At 49.9% G+C, this 12,261-nt stretch overlaps 1 protein-coding gene across 1 annotated transcript in view; it reads left to right on the forward strand.

Annotated features, from left to right (window-relative positions):
• The first annotated feature begins 9,842 nt into the window (after positions 1 to 9,842).
• Positions 9,843 to 12,261, forward strand: part of galnt1 (UDP-N-acetyl-alpha-D-galactosamine:polypeptide N-acetylgalactosaminyltransferase 1) — a 30,603-nt gene continuing 28,184 nt past the window's right edge. Inside the window, exons 1-2 of the mRNA XM_056287031.1 lie at positions 9,843 to 9,900; positions 10,585 to 10,747. Coding sequence (XP_056143006.1) covers positions 9,843 to 9,900; positions 10,585 to 10,747 — 221 coding nt within the window. The remainder of the gene's footprint in view (positions 9,901 to 10,584; positions 10,748 to 12,261) is intronic.

The following is a 12,261-nucleotide window of genomic DNA, read 5'->3' on the forward strand; positions in this document are numbered from 1 at the left end:
AAAATAGTTTCTCTTTGTGCCCCTAAAATAAGCTAAGCTAAACTTACAGGGTCAAGTAACACAGGTGTCCCGTTTCACACACTTGTAAATGAGCGGCCCAGTGGCCAACACAGAGTCTACCTTAGTGGCCAGAAGACTTCTCATTAGTGCACTTGCGCTCTTGTCAATAATTCCATCCCAACTGTGTCCAAAGCCATTAGAATGTCCCTTTTTATTTTCATCAATGCCCGCTTTCTCTTTTTGATTTACGGTTTTTACCCATCCATGCCTTAGAAGTAACCCTCATTACTTCAGCTAATTCAGAATGCAGCCACTATGATTTTAACCGCCAGATGAAGAAACCTTGTATCCCTGATTTCCGCATCCCCACACTGGTTGCATTAGATGGCGTTAAGTGGAGTTTAAAATTTAATTCAGCAGTATAAGTTGAAGCAGAACGCAGTCTGGCCCCAAGCTATGTTGCAGAGCTCCTTTATCCTCCTATTAGTTTGAAAGTTGCATGGGATCCTCTGGCAGGACCCTTCTGATCAGGCTGAGCAGTAAAGGAGATTTGCCATCGGGGCCCCCAGACTGCGCAGCCCACTGTCTAAAACACAAAGGCAGGCTAATGCTGTGTTATCCTCAAATTTACAGAACAAACTTTTGTATAAAGTTATTTTTGTATCTCTAATGCTATCACAGAAAATAGTTTTGAGAGCATATTTCCCCCACTGCAATCAAAAATCAAGTTTATAAGTAAAAACAGTTACTGGCAATAAAAGTATCTGGATTGTAAACAATTTATCAGTTACCGTTTTGTTGATTCTGGTCACTGACACGAGAATTTTGCTTTTGAAGCAGGCTTCTTTTTTGTGTCACAAAAAGGTTTGATTGCGAATCAGTCCTCCTTGGTTGAGAGTCAAAAAGTTTTGCTTGCAGGTTGAACTGGACATAATGGGTGAGATCTATGCTGATGGATGAGAAAAGAGTTTCTAATGGTGGGTTTGACTTGGATCCACATCATGGATTTGCTTGTTTGCATATGACGTCACGTCAGTGTTGCTGTGGCATGAACTGTAGATGGAGGGCAGGAAATGATTTTTCTACATAGGAAGCAGCACTATCGTGAACTCTTAAAATGCCTATGTTTTGCGTCGTTGATGGTTGCTCAGATGGATCAAACTGAGAAATCATGAGGAGCTCTTTTCGAGTACCAAAAGTTGTTCGTATGGGGGGAAAATGCAATAAGTTGACCGAAAAACACCAGAAAAAGTGGCTTGCGAACCATCATCTGCGGTTGGGAGGAGCTGAGTTGGATAATACTTCTGTGTGTGCAGTGACCACTTTGAATACGTAATGCTGTTTTGTAAAGTACTACTTGGGCTATATGCAGCTTTTAGCTTATTTGTGATTGTTGTTGTGATTATAAAACGACCGGATGGACCAGTCCTTGTATAACCAAAGTGGGAGCTGTGTCCGCATTCTCGGCACAAAGTCAAACATGTTTTCGTTGGGTGTTGGACTACTCCAAGGTTGTCCCTTGTCTCCAGTTCAGTTTGTGATATTCCTGGACAGGATCTCAAGGCGCAGCCAAAGTGAGGAGTGTGTCCATTATGGGAACCTCATAATTGCATCTCTCCTGTTCGCAGATGATATGGTTTTGTTGGCTTCATCATAACACGACCTCCAGCGTGCACTCGGGCGGTTTGCAGCTGAGTGTGAAATGGCCGGGATGAGAGTTAGCACCTCCAAGTCTGAGACCATGATTCTCTACTGGAAAATGGTGGATTGCTCCCTCCAGGTTGGGGATGAGTTGTTGCCTCAAGTGAAGGAGTTCAAGTATATCGGGGCCTTGTTCACGAGTGAGGGTAGGATGGAGAGGGAGATTGACAGGGGGATTGGTGCAGCATCAGCAGTAATGTGGACGTTGTACTGGACCGTTGTGGTGAAGAGGGAGCTGAGCCGGAAGGCAAAGCTTTCAATTTACCAGTCAATCTTCGTTCCAGTCCTCACCTACGGTCATGAGCTTTGGGTATTGACTGAAAGGGTGAGATCATGGATACAAAGGGCTGAAATGAGCATCCGCCGTAGGGTGTCTGGGCTCAGCCTTAGCGATAGGTTGAGGAGCTTGGACATCCGGAGGGAGCTCGGACTAAAGCCGCTGCTCCTTCATGTTGAAAGGAGCCAGTTGAAGTGGTTCAGGCATCTGATTAGGATGCCTCTTGGCGGGGGGGGGGGGTAGACCCAGAGTAGACCCAGAGTAGACCCAGAGTAGACCCAGAACTTGCTGGAGGGACTACATGTCCAATCTGGCCTGGGAACACCTTGGGATCCCCCAGAAGGAGCTGGAGAGTGTTGCTGGGAAGAGGGACATCTGGAGTGCCCTACTTAGCTTGCTGCCACCACGAACTGACCCTGGAGAAGCAGCTGATGATGAGATGAGATGAGATGTTGTGACTATTGTAGTACAGTGCTTTTTGCACAGTGTACAGAAAGATACCTATAATTTCCTAGTTCCTTATCCCTTGGCAAAATAGATTTTGAGGTGTTTGAATATTTACCGATGCATTTATTATATTGGAGAAATATTGTTAGATGCTTCATTTTTTTCTACTTTAAAATGCTATGCTTATATCTGTCTTTTATATTGAATGTCTGACTTAGAGAAATTCCCAGTATATGTCAACTTTTTTGGCTGTCGATAAAACTAAAACTTCAAGTTTTATTCATGTGTTTGTATTGTAAGATTGACATTATTTCATGTTCGACTTGGGAATGAAGTACTTTATGAAGTCTGGTAAAGCACTCGTGCAGACCTACTCTATTGTATTGGGGAATTCCTCTTGTATTAGGGGAATATGTTTACGCGAGCGCAGCCGATCCTCATATTGCACATCGCATCATAACAGACGGAGACCTCATGCTCTGTAGGACGGCTAAGAATTCCACTCAGATTGGGAACGTTGCCGGGAACCTTGCAGTGGGCCGCTGGGAACACGCTGCCGGTGCTGCATCTGATCCTGTTAACAGGGCCGCTGTCCAGAGGAACGAGTGTATGGGAAATTTGGAACCAGAAACAGATTGCGTGTCGCCAGATGTTGCGAAGACAGCGGGTGAAAGATGGGGCGGGCTCGGGCTGAAGCTGCCTTGGGGATACAGAGAAGGGAGGTCAGTGCACGTCGGCTGTGTGCGTAGTGTGTTTGTGCGTGCGTCTGTTGTCATAACTGTCATGCCAGTTACGGTATATAGCAGCCTGCTGCTCTGTTTCCTCTGCTCTCCACTCTCTGTAAACAGGAAGTAGATCTTTCTTACCCCCCCCCCCCCCATCTCTTGCCTCCTTGCCTCTGTCCCTCTCTCTTCCTTCCCTTCCTCCTTTGCCTCCCTCTCTGAGGACATACAGTAGATTTAGAGAGTGACAGTTATGTCCCTATTTCCCGCAGCAGGTCCTTGTTACAGAAAATAAAGCAGGCTGTTTTGTGTGTGTGTGTGTGGGGGGGGGGGGCGGTTTGCAGCTGGCCTTGTCTTACCTATTTTCCCCCAGCTCTATTCCTGGCATTCCTGTTTTTCTTCTCCGGGGTTTCCCCTGGAAAAGCTGTCAGGGGATGACAAGCTATGCGTGCGGTTGCCTCTGAAGCCCTTGTGGTCGTCTGTTGTTCTTTCACCTCTACGGGCGCCCTATAAGCGTTGATGCGGCGAGAATGTGATGTCGTGTGAGACTCCCGCATGCAGTGGACATAGGGAGTTGTTGAGCAGAAGGTTCGGGGATGGATTGGGAGTGGGCGGAAGGGGAGGTGTGGTTGGCGTAGGGTTGTGAGGGGGGGCTGGCTCGGCCATGTTTGTTGTTGCCGAGAGGAAAGCTGTCGTCACATTTTGGGCTCCCTCTGTCGTGGCATATGCTGCTAACGGACACGCAACGCATACAGACAGCCTGGTTGGGACCTTGGACGCATGTGCATACACACGATACCCTATATATAGTAACCTTCCTCATTGTCTTCCTCTTTCTCCCTCTCAGCCAGTCTGAGTAAGTGGTCAGGTTTAAATCTTGGTTTTAGCCACTTTGTCGGGGTGTATTCGCACTGGGTCTCGGGGTTGTATATTTGATTTGACTGTGTTTGTTATTAGTGCTACATAATTCGGAGCTAAAGATGTTTTTGTTGGAGCGCCGTGACTCCGTTGGGCACAAGTTCAGCTTGGAAGCCTTGGGGGCCATCAAGCTGTGGCGTGCCCTGCGAGGCGTCATGGATGGCTGTGCTTGCCAACCACTTAATGTCTGTTTAGTGATCTCTGTTTGGTGAGAGAAGGTTTCCCCCGCTCACGGCTTCTCTCCCTCCCATGTCTTCTCCTTCTCTCTCTCTCTCTCCCCCCCCCTCCTCTGCTTCTTCATTCCTCCACCCTTGTCATCAGTCCTGCCCCCCTTCTCTCTCTCTCTGTCTCGCTCTCCCTTGCCCTCATCTCTCTGTGGGATTTACGACAGGATTTGCATCGGCCCAGACAGAATGGAAAAAGGCCTGCGTGGGAGAAGAGACAGCCTTTGGGGATAAGTAATAGGGAGTGTACTGTGAAGGAGAGCGGGGGGGGGGGGGTTAATGTTGACGACCCTGCCTGCTGGCCACCACACTACATTCTTCTCTGTGCAGCACCCAGCTGGCGCGAAGGCAGGGAGAGGAGGAAGAGGAGGAGAAGGAGACCTAAGAAGCAGATAAAGAGTGAGCGGGGGGGGGGGGGAGGGGGGGCTAGCTAGGAGGAGAGGACGGTGCGTTGATGACATCATAGAACAGCTGAAGGGCCTGGTACGTGTTTTTTCGCACAGCTGTGGGGAGGGCTGTAAATCACCATGATGGGCACACCTGGCACCGCGGACCTGTCGAGGTGGCGGGTGCATGAATGCACTTCACACACATGCAAAACACTCGTGGTTTTGAGACTAGTGGGCAGGTGTGTGTGTGTGTGTGTGTGTGTGTGTGTGTGTGTGTGTGGAGTCTGGCTCGCTGCTGCTGCTCTCTGGATAACATTTGTCAGTGGAGCGCTAGCCTAGCTAACGTCATAGCGCTAGCCTAGCTAGCGTCATGCTGCTCTGGCAGAGCTCGCTGCTTGGATGGGCCCCTCCATGGCTGGTTGGAAGACATTACAAATCTGTTTGGCATGCTACTGAACCTCTATATAGATCTAGCATTGTATGTTGGAACCTGACTTAGAGCTTGAGGTGTGTGTGTGCGTGTGTGTGTGTTTGTGTGTGTGTGCGTGTGTTTTGTGATCAGCCTGTGAGCATGTTTGAAGTGAGGCTGGTTGTACAAAGGTCAACATAAGCTCCAGGTTTTCTGTGCGTTCAAGGTTTAGGCATGTTAATTTTCCATTTAAATATCAATAACCTGGCGACACGGTGGCGCAGTGGTTAGCGCGTCCCCTCACAGCAAGAAGGTCGTGGGTTCGAGCCTCGGGGTCGTCCGACCTTAGGGGTTCGTCCCAGGTCATCCTCTGTGTGGAGTTTGCATGTTCTCCCCGTGTCTGCGTGGGTTTCCTCCCGGTGCTCCGGTTTTCTCCCACAGTCCAAAGACATGTAGATCAGATGATTCGGCCATACTAAATTGTCCCTGTGTGTGTGTGTGTGTGTGTGTGTGTGTGTGTGTGTGTGTGTGTGTGTGTGTGTGTGTGTGTGTGTGTGGGCCCTGTGATGGCCTTGCAGCCTGTCCAGGGTGTCTCCCCGCCTGTCGCCCAAGGACTGCTGGGATAGGCTCCAGCGTCCTCGTGACCCTGAGAGCAGGATAAGCGGTTTGGATAATGGATGGATGGATGGATGCACGGATGGATGGACGGATATCAATAACTTCACCCCTGATGTGTGACATGACCATTTTCCTCTACCTCATTCAGCCATGGTTTGGCCGAGACAGCAGTCATTGTTGGTTGGAAGACAAGCCACAGTGCCATTAATAGCCAGCAAATTCCACCCGTGTGCTGTAGAGAGCGACGTAGAATGCACTTGAATCCCGACTTCGCCTTGCAGATTCGAGTCATGTGATCACTTGTCGGACATGCATCTGATGTAGGACCGCGTTTTAAAATGGTTAACAAATTCACAATGCTTTTCCATCATGTTCACACTAAACACTGATCCGTGTCACAGCTGGAGGAAGTGGACTCTAGGTGGGATTCGAGGTGCAGTCTGAGTGCGGTGGGGAGGTGGCGGTACAAGCTGTTGATGAATGGCTCTCACACTGACCAGTGCACCTTCCCTTTAAGTTGTTGTGCAGTGCAAAAGCAAAAAGTGGCTGTGGAAGTTCGAATGTCTCAGAACAAATCTGCCCATGTCTCCCATTCTCTCTTTCTCTTTCTCTCTCTCTCTCTCTCTCTCTCTCTCTCTCTCTCTCTCTCTCTCTCTCTCTCTCTCTCTCTCTCTCTCCCTTAGATATATATATATGACTATCCCCTTCTCTTTCTTTCCCTCTTTTATTATCGCTCTGCATCTCTGTCTCTGACTATCCCCTTCTCTTTCTTTCCCTCTTTTATTATCTTATTATCGCTCTGCATCCCTCTCTCTCTCTCTCTCTCTCTCTCTCTCTCTCTCTCTCTCTCTCTCTCTCTCTCTCTCTCTCTCTCTCTCTCTCTCTCTCTCTCTCTCTCTCTCACACACACACACGCTCTGTTGGGTGAATTCTCATTAACCTTCCTCCTGCTGCAAACCAGGTCCTGTACCAGTCATGCAACAACAGCAGCATGAAATGAGCAGAAAGCTGAAGGAAGAGGGGAAGACTGTTATTCCTGGCAGCTGGAAAAGAGATAACGAGAGAGGGGGGGGGGGGAGATGGAGAATGATAGGAAGATAAAGGGATCGAGAGATGTGCATGCATGGCTGCCATTCTGCAGTGTGTGTGTGTGTGTGTGTGCGTGTGCGCGTGCCCTGTAGGTTTATTTTGTGATTGTCAAGGGAACCAGAAGAGTATTTATAGAAGCTCTCAATTGTCCTGCTTTGCAGATGGATTACATTCCTCTGAAACTTTGTGGAGCTGTGTGTGTGCATGCAGATGTGTTCAAGAAAGAGAGGTAGAGGGAGCCGCAAGGATAGATGGAGAGGTAGATGAGGAACGATGACTCACCGTAGAGAAGACAGACAGCTTGTGGTGGCCAGGAGCCATCACAAGCTGAGGCATACCTGTTCTGCAGTATTACCGTCTCCTCTCATACTGGGACGTGTGGGCTGATGGGAAAGGATTTATGTCCATAATGTTATTGTTTGACACCATATTATATGAAGTCAAATACACAAGCACACACACTCATGCGTGCGCACACACACACACACACACACAAAGGCGTACAATATAAAGTCCCAGTAGCCCAGTGTTGTCTTGGTTACAAGTAGGCCAAGGACCAACTGAAAGGACACATACACACACACACAAGGACACACACTCAGTCACGTTCACTCTCCTCTTCAGTTTCTCTGCATATTTTTCAAAAATAGTAAATTAATCCGGTAGAATTAGCGGTTCTGAGAGCACATCATTCGCCCCCCCCCCCCCCCCCGTCTCTCAGTCTCTCTCCTTCCTCCTCTCCCATCCTGCACCAAACAGCGCTGTGTGACCTCTGGGTGTCTGCTGAAGGGGACTGGGGATTTATAACGTATTATAGAAAGGGGAAGACGGCGAGGCTGGCAGTGTGGGAAAGATTTGAGATTTCGTGAATTTCCAAACCCCGGCGCTGTTCCCTCCTGTCGGCCGGTGATGGCGTGTTTCCACTCAGAACAGGAAGTGCTGGTGCAAGTGTCTGGCAACAGACCTAGTGTAACTACGACTCTGGAGTGCGTGTGCGTCGGTGCAAGGGAGGTGAGAACTGGTTTTCGGTGTGTGTCTGTGTGTGAGCGTGCATGTGTGTGCGCAGTCGGGAAGTGCGTTTGAAGTCGTTGAGTGACAGAGCCGCTCTCTTTCGCTCCCTGTTTGTCAACCTGTGTCTGTCAGGCGACACGTGACGTCCTCTTGGCAGCCGCGAGTCCCCGAGGTGCGACTCTGGGTCACAGCTCCGGGCTGGTTCTGAAAAAACACAGCCCCACAATCCACGTATCTGGAATGAGAGAGCGGCAGAGAGACAGAGAGAGAGAGAGAAAGAGAGCACACAGAGAGAGCGACAGAGAGACAACCATAGAGAGAGCGAGACAGAGAGCCCAGAGAGAGAGACCAAGAGAGAGACAGAGAGATCGAGAGAGAGACCAAGAGAGACCAAGAGAGAAACACAGAGAGAGAGAGAGCATAGAGAGACCGAGAGAGAGACATGGAGACACAGAGAGAGAGACTGAGAGACAGAGACAAAGAGAGAAAAACCGAGAGGGAGACAGCGAGACACAGAGAGAGAGAGAGAGAGAGAGAGAGAGAGAGAGAGAGAGAGAGAGAGAGAGAGAGAGAGAGAGAGAGAGGCTCCGAGTCTTTGTCCTCTACAATGTTGTGATTTTGTGTGTCCTTATGTCTTTCTGTTTAAACTTAACTTGGCTGTCACTGAGCTGGAACTTGAAGTTGAACGTTTCTCTTCCTCTTTCTCTCTCTGCTTGTTTCAGGGAGCATGTTTGAGTGACAAACAAAGCAGGAAGTGGGATCTCTGAAGCTCCAGCCCTTCTACTGGTGGAGCCCCCTGCACGTCCGGCTGGAGACCCTTTTACCTTCTTGGACAGGTACCATCCTCGGGTGATATTAATTCTGCTCGAGTCCATTTTCAGCTGTAGCGATGTTCTGTTTCAGACCTGGATTACACACGGCAGCACACTAGGAGAGGACTGATGTAAACACTAATAATAATTATCATTTAGTAGTGTTGTTAAAGGAATTATACTTTTACTTGCCCACTCCACATCGGGGCGGTGTGCTGGCTCGGCTTGGAGGTGGTAGAGATCTGGTGCCTTGTTCAGGGTCATTTGAGCAGAAACGATGCCTGCTGATACAGGGGCCTGATTCCAAGTCTGCAGGTTGAAAGGCAGCAACCCTGCCGCCCCAGTTATACTTCAGCTGCTTGCTTCAGTGTTCAGTGAGACAGGAAACTTGTCTGAACAAGTTCAGCGTGAGCCGTTATGTGCACTGCATAAATGATCATCCGAACAACTAACTCTCAGAAAACATAAACAGGGTGTCCTGGTAGCGTGGCGGTCCATTCCGTAGCCTAGCAACACGGGGATCACCGGTTCGAATCCCCATGTTGCCTCCAGCTTGGTCAGGCGTCCATCCATACATACACAGTTGGCCGTGTCTGCGGGTGGGAAGCCGGATGTGGGTATGTGTCCTGGTCGCTCCACTAGCACCTCCTTTGGTCGGTTGGGGGCGCCTGTCGGGGGGAATAGCGTGATCCTCCCACGTGCTACGTCCCCCTGGCGAAGCTCCTCACCGTCAGGTGAAAAGAAGTGGCTGGTGACTCCACATGTATCGGAGGAGGCATGTGGTAGTCTGCAGCCCTCCCCGGATCGGCGGAAGGGGGTGGAGCAGCAACCGGGGACGGCTCGGAAGAGTGGGGTAATTGGCCAAGTACATTGGGGAGAAAAGGGAGGGGGGTCCAAAAATAAATAGATAAATAAAATTGTGTCGCCACATTGGAGGATTTTTTTCCCTCTCATTTTGAGAAAATGTTGATTTTAAGGCTCATTACTGGACTTGGGTGACTTAGATTGTGAGGTGGCTCAGCGTCAAGGTGAATAAAAACCGAAAAGTCGAGTCTGTTGATGAAAAGACACTCACACACTTCGGATAAAAACATCCACCAAATGACACCACATCATATTTCACTGGAAATTATGAAAGGAAGACGGATAATAGCGCCGTTCGGGTTTACATTTCGGTGGTCAGGGACTACTTGCGTGTCCATCAGGCTGGGAAAACCCTGCAGAGATGCCAGAGCCGGCTAAATCCTTCCTGGCTGGCATGGGCGGCGGCGGTCGTAGAGGCGGTCAGGGGCTGACACGGTGGTTCGAAACACCGACACAAACCTGCCGGGTCAAGCAGCTCAGACCGCTGCTGCTTATGTAATCTGGTGTGTGTGTGTGTGTGTGTGTGTCTTTCCATTGCATGTTTTTCAACCCGCTTTGTGTGTGCTTGTTTATGTGACTGTAGGTCAGAGATATTTGGGTTTTGTTTTGTTTTTTTGTTAAAATTTACAGAAAAATTCTAATTAGCAGGGCAATTACTCCGGCGTCATTCCGGCATCGGGGGAGGGTGCTGCGGTCTGTTATTAGATTGCTCTTGTGTATGCTGTGTGCTAGTATGTGTGCGCCTGTGGTTTGCTGGTGCGGCCAGGCAACGCCTCCCTCTCCGAGCGGCCCCGGAACGGCCCCCTGTGACCGTAATGCATATTGATGTCGGCCAAAAATGCCTGAGTGATTGGAGTTGAAGTGTTTAATTCCACTTTGCATCAGCGCCAAGCTCTGCATTGGTAATCAATTTCCCCTGGGCCACTTTTCTCTCTCTCCCCCCCCCCCCCCCGCCCGCTGACATGGGCGGTTCTATCTGATTCCATCCTCTCTAGTACCTTTACCTTCCCCCTCTTGTTTCTTCCACAAAGCCAAACCTTTTACTATGGCCCCCGTCTGTCTTTCTCATCCCTCGGCCTCATTTCCTCTCTTTCTTCCGTTAGGTCTCGAGGATGGCGGGCAGCTCTGTTTCATGAGGTCGCGACCCGGAAACGGTGTAATTCCGGCCCTTTGCGTAAAGAGCCGCCGCAACCTCGGCAGCTCTACGGAGAGTGATGCAGACCCGCAGGCCGCGTTGTTCCCTTTCGCTTCCCTGATCTACGGAGAGTGATGCACACCCGCAGGCCGCGTTGTTCCCTTTCGCTTCCCTGATATTCGCCCTGCGTTATGTTCTGCCCCGGCCGGGAGCGTGAAGAGTGCCGAGAAAATCACGTCTGCGATCAGCGTCGTCATGAAAAGCTTATTAGCGCCACATGACCCGAGACAAATTATTTCAGTTAGGTCAGTATCCCTGGTCTTCTCCTTGCAGTAGCCTCAACCGGGATTTGGACTCGCCATCCTCGCTCATGATGGCATTATAAGATTACCAACGCGAGCATATAAAGTTTGGCAGGAGTCATACAGGTCTGGCGTTACTAGCACAGACTTGCTGTTGCTGCCTAATATGCTGCACAAAACTCACCCTCCCACTCTCACTCTCACTCCACAGACACACACTGATACACACACGGTCCCAGAAGGGAGGCTCCTCGCACACAGTCCATAAATTTCGAGGCAGTAAACTCCGGTTCCTCTTGCCCCGGCTAAAGGGTTGCCAAGTGTTTGTGAGACATACTGGTTGTGCAATCTCTAAAGGGGGATTAAGCCTTCAGAGAAGAGCGCAGCTTGGAGGAGCAGCGTGATGGCGGGGGGGGGGGGCGGAGAAGGATGTGAGGGGTGAATTGTGTTCTCTTAGGGAAGTCGTGATGGCAACCGTTCCTGAAAGGGGAGGACGTCACTGAGCATGCGGGGTGGGGGTGGGGGGGCTGAAGGGCGGTGAGAAATGAGGAAATGGGTGGAGAGAGAGCAAAGGGGAGGGGGGGAGATGGACAGTATGGATAAGTAAAAGAAAAGGGGAGGGAGTGTGATGGATTAGAAAGAGAGTGGAGATAGAGGGAAAGAGAGTCGAGGTTTGTGTTTAATGTCAGAAGGAGCGGCGCTGTTCAAAGCAGCCAGCGCCCAATATAAACTAAGCTGAGGCGTGTGCACGCACACACACCACACACACACACACACACACACACACACACACACACACACACACACACACACTGTGTGACCTGGGGCTGCTGTGAGCATAGAGCGGTCCTGAGGTGTCTTCTGCCATGCCTGATTAGAAATGCAGCGAGAAGAGCAGCGTGGCTGAGGGACAGGGCTGGGAGAGCTCATGTGCGTGGAGTCAATGTATGTGCATATAAATCCCCCCTTCTGCTGCCCGGGGCGCTGTTGTCTTCTCCGCTTACGTCGCTCCAATCAAACGCCAAGCAGCTGACAGACCCCCGTGACAGCTCTTCGACACAACTTGGAAAGCGAATCGGGAATCGGGAACAGTTGACACTCACTTCTTACATGTACTTACGCGCACAAAGAAACAAAATGTAATTTCTCCCAGCCCACAGCAGTGCAACACATAAGACTGAGACGCACATCCAAAATTTCCCCAAAACATACAAAAACAGAGAGAACAAAGCAAAAAAACACAAACTGTTAACAACACAGTCCACTCAGTGCAACACAGTCCAAAAAATTCCATGTCCAGAGAGCGAACGCCAGCCAGGATGACTGCCAGAACTGCCGGTCTG

Source organism: Lampris incognitus, chromosome 9 (genome assembly GCF_029633865.1).
Source record: "Lampris incognitus isolate fLamInc1 chromosome 9, fLamInc1.hap2, whole genome shotgun sequence".
NCBI lineage: Eukaryota > Metazoa > Chordata > Actinopteri > Lampriformes > Lampridae > Lampris > Lampris incognitus.